The 7783-nt window shown below is 40.9% G+C and overlaps 2 protein-coding genes across 4 annotated transcripts in view; one reads left to right on the forward strand and one right to left on the reverse strand.

The window, feature by feature from the left end:
• Positions 1–5039, forward strand: part of samd11 (sterile alpha motif domain containing 11) — a 58456-nt gene extending 53417 nt beyond the window's left edge. For 2 of the 3 annotated variants that reach the window (XM_014015739.1, XM_014015741.1), the window contains exons 11-13: positions 905–1038; positions 3034–3144; positions 3383–5039. In XM_014015739.1, coding sequence (XP_013871193.1) covers positions 905–1038; positions 3034–3144; positions 3383–3667 — 530 coding nt within the window. In that variant the 3' untranslated portion in view covers positions 3668–5039. The remainder of the gene's footprint in view (positions 1–904; positions 1039–3033; positions 3145–3382) is intronic. The other variant, XM_014015740.1, reaches the window with a different exon arrangement.
• Positions 5040–6199: 1160 nt separating this feature from the next.
• noc2l (NOC2-like nucleolar associated transcriptional repressor) overlaps positions 6200–7783 on the reverse strand; it is a 22454-nt gene continuing 20870 nt past the window's right edge. The window contains exons 17-18 of the mRNA XM_014015742.1: positions 7138–7224; positions 6200–6520 (exon numbers count right to left, since the gene is read on the reverse strand). Coding sequence (XP_013871196.1) covers positions 6363–6520; positions 7138–7224 — 245 coding nt within the window. The 3' untranslated portion in view covers positions 6200–6362. The remainder of the gene's footprint in view (positions 6521–7137; positions 7225–7783) is intronic.

Raw genomic sequence — 7783 nt, forward strand, 5'->3', positions numbered from 1 at the left:
CACACACACACACACACACACACACACACACACACACACACACACACACACACGGTTTTTCTATCTTTGTGGAGACTTTACATTGACTATTATTCGTTTTCCAGCCATTTCTATAGCCTAAGCCTGACCCTTTACTCCAAACCTACCCCTAACTTAATTTACACCTTGATCCTAAACCTGACCCCCCACACAAAATTAGCATCTGCACCTGTGGGGACCAGGCTTTGATCACCATAAGGAGCCTGTGTTTTTCAGGAAAATGGTCCCCACGATGTAGCAAAAACGTGTCCCCACACGCACACAAACACACGTGTCAACATGTGGATTCACAGCAGCAATTAGAAGATTTACTAGACTTTTCATGAGCATAAAAAAAGCTCATGTTGTGCAGCTGAAGAACAGATGATTGGAGTCCAGCCGGGTGGGCTAAATTATTAAGTTTACCTCATCGATAAATAGTTTAAACCATTAAAAGGAGAAAAATGTCCAAATAAAAACTTTGAAAGATATTCAGAAAATCTGAAGAACTATTGATCAAGACCACTTTAAAAGATTACAAGAAACTCTGACTCCCCAAAGAGAACCATATAAAAAAAGTGAACATTTGTTTTTAAGTTTTGCACAACGCTGTATGCCCCCCCCCCCATAACTGGTTCAGTGACTGGCATTTCTTAACATCTTTCAAATATAATGATCAAAACCACTCAGACCTACTGATCTGTTCGTTTCATTCATATAGATTTATGCACCTCATTGACTCAAAGTCCATCTCGCTCATGTCATTATTAAGAGTTCATTTCAAACACACCAGAGCTCAAGAATGACGGTTTTTAAACATAAAAAGCAACTTTATGCTCGGCCTGTGTATTGACACGTCATTTTCACCTGCTTGCCTCATTTTCAGGCTCTTTGGGAGGTCTTTTTATGGACGGGGAGGACTCGGCCTCATCCAACCCTGTGGAAGACATCAGCAAGTGGAGTGTGGAGGATGTGTGTGGCTTCATAAGCAGCCTGGCTGGATGTGCTGAATACGCACAGGTGAGAACACAGGAGGAGGAAAGAGAGAGGAGGGGGATGGAGGCCAGGGGCAGGTGGACTATTAATCATAGAAGAATAGTGCCAATGATATAAGATATGCAAAAATAAGTAATTTTAAGATAAAGGCAGGGGCTTGAACTGTTTGTCAGTTTGTGAGTTTAATGTGTGCTGCTGTATGAATGGTTGGGTTCAGAGTCTGATTGGTGGGCTTTGTTTGAATGACGTGTATGCATGTACAACTGGTGTTTATCAGATGTGTAAATATGTTCCCTATATGTGTGTCCCTTAAACATAATTCACAGAGAAGTTGTTTGATTTTTAAAAAGGAAAGTTTTTAGAATCCTAAAAGCATTTTTTCTTTGTAGATGTTTAAAAAATGACCGAATTCAAAGTGAGGTCATTCTTTACTAAAGTTATTCCAATGTAAGAAAAGTGGGACAACAAGTCTTATCCATCTTTCACACCAAACTTATTTTAATAACTTGGATAACTTTAGAAGAAAAATTGAAAACTATTTTAATACCTTTAAACAAATTTACATTTAGTTTCTGAAGGCAAGACGGTGACCTTTTCATCCCTCATTCCAGTGGTTCCCAACCCTTTTTCCTCAAAGCTCCAACCCTTTCTTACGTTCAAGCCAAGCTGATCACCCCATCACTCGCYAAGTACTCCCCACATCTCCCAAAGATGCGTTCAGCCTTTATCAATAGTTACAGACAAGGTTTTGGTAGGTTTGGTTAATTTCATTGATAAGAAAAGTACTCCAGTAAAAGTCATAAAACTGCCCACAATAACTGGGAAAGTAAAAGTACTTTTACACGCACTAAGAAATGAAGTGTTGAATTTACTTAAACTGGTTCCACTAAACCGAGTCGACTGAACTCCGATTATAGGAAACATCAGAGGTTTATAGTAACTAAGTTACTATAATTACTTTGTTACAGTACTTCAGTAGTTTTTTTTGAAGATTTGTGATTTAACTGATTATTTTAATACTGTAGCTACTTTTACTTTTATTTTGTTACATCTTAAAGCTAAAAATGATACTTTTACTTCTTTACTTTAAAATGTAACACTTAGTTACTCATTACAAAATTAAATCTGTTCAAACTCATCATGAAAGATGTTTCTGCACTCTTAAAAAGTGTTGAATTTACTCAATAAAATCAYGTTAACTGGCTCCACTAAGCCTAGTCAAGCTAAGAATATACGGTACATACTGTATATTGCTCAATTTACTCAATCTGGCTTAGTGGAACCAGTTTGGTTCAGTAAATTCAACAGTTTATTTCTTAGAGAGTGTGTAAAAGTACTTTTACTAAGTAAAGTTTTATTTATAAAGCGCCTTTCACAGAAATATATTATTTCCCAATTTTTGTGAACAATTTTATGACTTTTACTTGAGTAGTTTTCTCATCAGTGAAAAGTWTTTTTTTTTTTACCAAAGTCATATTCTGTTCATGTAATTTTACTTTTACTTATTTTTTTTCCAAGTACTTTATAGACCTCTGGGAACCAGTTGACATAACTGGGTTAAGTAAATTTAATGCTTAATGTTTTAGAGTGCACAAACAACTACTTGCATGATGAGTTCGATCATATTTAAATTTGTAACGTGTAACAAGGTGTTAAATTTTAAAGTAAAGAAGTAAAAATATTATTTTTATAGTAACAAAATGAAAGTTAAAGTCACGATTAAAAAATACTTGGTAAAATAACAAATTTCATAAAAAACTAACTTAAGTACTGTAACAGAGTAAATGTACTTTGTTATACACCTCAGATTAAAACAAAAAGTCTTTATTGGAAACACGTTAAAAGCCCATCAGACCGCTCTACCTGGGTGTGGAGATCAGCCGTACAGATAAACTATTCACGGCTCTGTAAGACTTTGGACTCGAGCCACTGTTTTGTTGCGTGTGAGTGAGTGTGTAGATTGTGTGTGCGTGCGTGCACACGTTGGGGCTGTGGCTGAAGCGGCTGTGTCTCTGCCAGGTGTTTCGGGAGCAGGCCATTGATGGAGACACATTACCGCTGCTCACTGAGGAGCATCTGCTCAACACCATGGGACTAAAGCTGGGGCCCGCACTCAAGATCCGCTCACAGGTACACACATCGCAGACCTGTGTGTGCGTTGGAACGGAAGTTTATGTGTTTGAATGTTTGGGGAAGAAAAAAAATTGATTAGTTTAGCGTAGCATAGCTAACTCCCCATAGCCTGCCCCTGCAAACTGCTGCCTCTTTTCTTCTTCTCTCTAAAATATAGTTGTTGTTTTTAATAAATGGATCCCTGACACAAAGCTCAGCGAGTTGTTCTGACACTCATGTGGTCTCATCTCCTCAGGTGGCGCGCCGCGTTGGCAGGCTTTTCTACATGACAGGATTCCCGCTGGCGCTCCCGTTTCCACCTTCTGCCATCCTGCGCCCCCCAGATCGGGATCGAGACCCCCAGACCACGCCATCTGACACACCCCTGCCCCTCTCTCTGTCCCTGCCGCACCGGCCCACCTCCACCAGCAGCGGCTCCTCTCCATACAGCGGCCCCACACCGGGGTGCTCCACCCCCAAACGGGAAAACGGCACCAGCTCCGTGGTGGTGGGACGATACGAGGCTAAAACCCCCTCGTAGGATCACGAGAGGGAGAGATCTGTAACGGRTGGGCCAAAGCGGGGTCACAATCGGACCACATTTACTAAACTCTCCTTTACCTTCAGACATTTTAACTTAAAACCATGGGAAATTATGACTGGRACAGGAGACTTTTGGACGGCCTTAGCAGCGGCTGGAGACGAGCAGAATCCAAAGAATCTGGGCTGGAAGGGAGAAACGTGAAGTGACAGAGGAACGGAGAAAGAGAGGGAAATAGAGACAGCTGGTCACCGACAGCCTGCCAAGAAAAAGAAGCAGAGCTCTGCCACAAATGCGACATTTTTGCAAATCAGACAGACGCTAGCGGAAACTCATCCTTCCTTCCTGAGCAGGAGGAAGCTCTCCTCAGTCACTTTCTTTCTCTCGTATCCATCTCTGACTGTGCTTACCCCCAAGCCCTGCAGAGCCCAGGAATAAAAAAAGAAAAGAAAGAAGCGATGTCTCTCCCTTCTTTTCCCTCCCTTCCTTCTTGACTATTTGCAGAGGCCAAACGGCAGTGTGGCGCTTTTCTTTTTTTATTTTGTATAAAGTCTGGAGTTGAAACACATGCTGAAGAGCACTGGATATGACCAGTTCCCTCTAATATCACTGCAACTATGCATTCCACTGTCCTGATACCAAAGAAGATACCGGACATGTGGAATTGGAACCATGATTCATAACGTGTCTGATTGTTTTTGTGTTAATTCTCAGAAAAATAAATCGGGTTCAGGKAAAGGGACTCACAGTGGACTCTATTTAATGATGTAGGTTTGATGCTCAAAACTATCAGAAAAGGAGGAATTTGTCATTGTACACTTGTGTTGACTACTGTCAGAGGTAGGATGAACATGCAGAATTGTACAGAATCACGCTTAAGATGAAAATATTCTGGTTACATACGTGGTACTTTCACTTTCTTTTTGTTAAATGTAGTTGCACGAATAAGAATTTCTTTACTGAAAAATGTGACTTGCTGAACTTTGGTGGTACTTTTGTTCCTAATTTTCTAAATAAAATTTAAAAAATGTAATATTACAAAAAAGAAATCTCAAATCTCAAATGCTACTCAAGCATATAAATATGAGGACAAAATTATTTATAGGACTTTTTGATGTAGTAGATAAAGCAGATTATGATATGTATTAGCCCTTAAGATGGAATCCAAAGATACTTTCACTTTGTTTTCTCTTGGTTGCAGGGAAAAGACAAGGCACAAAGCTCTTAATGCAAATGTTTTGAATTTCTTATGGATTTTTTTTAACTTTGCAAGCAATGAATTAAAATGCTCTTTAGATTTCCCTTCAAAAGTTTTGTTTTCATCCTATTTTTCTATTCACCACACAGGTGAAATAAATCCTACAGAATATTCTGTTTCCATTCTCTCTTGTGTTTGTGCTTTCATCTGAAAACCTGCAAAGGCACCCCCCCTTTTTTTCTCTTCTTCTCAGGTGTTTGTGGTTCTTCCGTAAGGAGGGGTGGGGGTGGGGGGAAGCGACCCAGGAGGGGCACAGTTTAGGTCAACACCAGCTGTTGGGAGTGTGAGGTTCAGCCGCAGGCCAAGGCCTTCCTGCCTCCTGTGGGGGCAAACCTGACCCTCCTCATACACCCACCTACACTCACACACACGCGCCCTCGCTCACCTCCCTTCTTCAAAGCAAGCTCTGAGGGGACTTCCCTTTGCTTTAAGCGAGCTTCAACGTCAGAATGTTCTAAATTCAGTGAAAACTACCACAGAAGCGCGACAAAAAAGTTGCTCAGATTAAAACATCCACTTGTGGTCTTTGAAATTATTAAATTAACGTTGTTGTGACCTTTAAAACAATAGATTTAGGGTTAGGCAGTGTGCGCTAAAACGCTGATTTGAACTCTATGCGTAAAATGCACTTGCGATTATTTTTAAAATTGCATGAAAAATTGGTAAACGTTTTTAAACCAGGCAGCTGGACTCAAATCATCAGRTACTCCTCGACTGGAAACATTTTAACATTATGGGGRCTTATAGAGCTGAACTCCTATATGGAACAATGTATGACACATTTGAGAGATTGCCCACCTCTATGTGCAGCGATTGTTTCCATCCTGCCCCCAAATGTCCTCGCTGGCAGATTCTGGCAAAGTTGCAGAGAAGTCGAGAAAGAAAGCCTTTAAAGCAGGAAAGCTGCGCCTTCGCGTGTGGAGACAGAGACTGAGAAGACAGTGGTGTGGGCAGGAGGTGGGTGAGGAGTTGGCACAGAAACAGGCCAGCCTGTGTTGCAGCTCGACCACCTGGGCAGAGTCTTGGCACAGCTTCAGACGACGCCCTGCCAGCCAGGCGCAGCTCTGCTGCCTCTGGGCTCAACAACCCGCCTCCCCGCACCCACCCTCCGGCCCGGCTCGGCCCAGCCAGCCTCGCAGATCCCACCTTCAAAGCCTGAAGGTAACCTCAGGTGTGCGCGTGAGCAGAAGACGCAAATTTCTTCTCCTTTTCAGGTCCACTCGTGTGCTAGTCTACAGGAATCATAAATAAAAGCTCCAKTAACAGACACAGTGTGGATTCTTCAAAAGTTTACCAGTTTCAAAGCTCCATGAAATACACCATAATCTTATTTGTGCTGTACACATGAAGTAAAATGTAAAATCACAGAGAAAAAAAAAAGTCCAAAAAATAACATGAATGTGAATGTTAAAAAGGGCAGAACAAATGGGAGGAATCCTAGTCTTCATCAGACAGCTGCAGGTCTTCAACCACATCCTCCTCTCCCTCTGCCAGCTTTATCAGAGCTGCAGAGGTCAGCGACTGAGGAGCCGTGGAGGCTTTTTCATCATCATCATCATCATCATCATCATCATCATCATCATCTTCCTCATCACCTAGAATACAAACAGGACAGACACTTAAAGACCAACCTCATAGGAATATCCTTAACTGGAAAATGTTTGATATAAAAACATCAAAAGATTATTACAGAAAATCCAGATTAAGTTATTAAACATGGTAAAAACATTACCTCCACTTCAAGCTACAGTACACACCTCACATTTTTGTAAATATTTCATACATTTTTCATGGAACTACACTGAAATCACAATGTAAAGTAGTCAGTATAACCTGTATAATTTACTTTCCCTTCAAAATAATAAAACAGCCATTAAATGYGTAAACMACTGGCAACAAAAGTGAAGGGTGTACTTGTGTCAGACACTATGTACTTAAAAAATACTAAGTAAACAAAGTTTTTTAGTGTCTAAACAACCGTTTKTATATTCATTGTCCCACTAAGACTGCGGAAGTAAAACTGGACCTTTAAAAACAAAATACCCAAATAAGTTTTAGAGATTAAACCCAAATTTAAATAAAATAAAATCTGTAAATTTCGGTCAGATATTTAATGCTACATCTAAAGTTACTTTAATGGTTAATTAATCTTTGTTAGTTTTTGATGCAGGTTTTTGTGAGGTTGTTGGTTTAGTTCTGATGGTTTACTGACCTGAGTCTCCTTCATCATCACTCATGTCAGACAAACCCTCCAGATCATCATCATCATCATCATCTGAAGCATCGTTGCTCTTTTTACCTGAGAAAAAAAAAGCAAGTAACAACCATCAAACCACACAGATTTGTGTCTAGCCTTTCTTATTTCAGATTAACTAAAGTTTGCGCTGGTGCTTCCATGACGTCTGAGGACTTTGGAGACATAGATATGTGGGCCAGGTATCAGAGGCAGCTGGAWGTGTCTATTTCCTCCTGAGATGGAACTGAGAGTCGATTACAGACGCCGCTGCCGCTGCTGCACAAACACCCATGACAGTTTACTGCCGGCAATTTCAGACATCTTCTGCTCTCGGCCTAAATATAGCAAATGAAGATAGCAGACAGGTTCCAGAGCTGCTGTGATGATGGCAGTCGGTGTGTGTGTTTGTGTAGAGAAGTTTGGAGTTTGTCTGAACTTGTGCTGCGCTATCCTCAAGAGAGTGTGTGTGTGCGCGTGTGTGTGTTTTCTAGCCAAAAGGACAACTGGGGTCCAGAAGCTTTGAAGTTAAGACGTGATGAGAGGCTGATGGCGTGATGGAGAGAGGTAAAGCACAGCTACTTCCTCTGTGTGTAACACTGCTCACACACACACACACACACAC

This window comes from Austrofundulus limnaeus, unplaced genomic scaffold, assembly GCF_001266775.1.
Source record: "Austrofundulus limnaeus strain Quisiro unplaced genomic scaffold, Austrofundulus_limnaeus-1.0 Scaffold134, whole genome shotgun sequence".
Taxonomy (NCBI): Eukaryota; Metazoa; Chordata; class Actinopteri; order Cyprinodontiformes; family Rivulidae; genus Austrofundulus; species Austrofundulus limnaeus.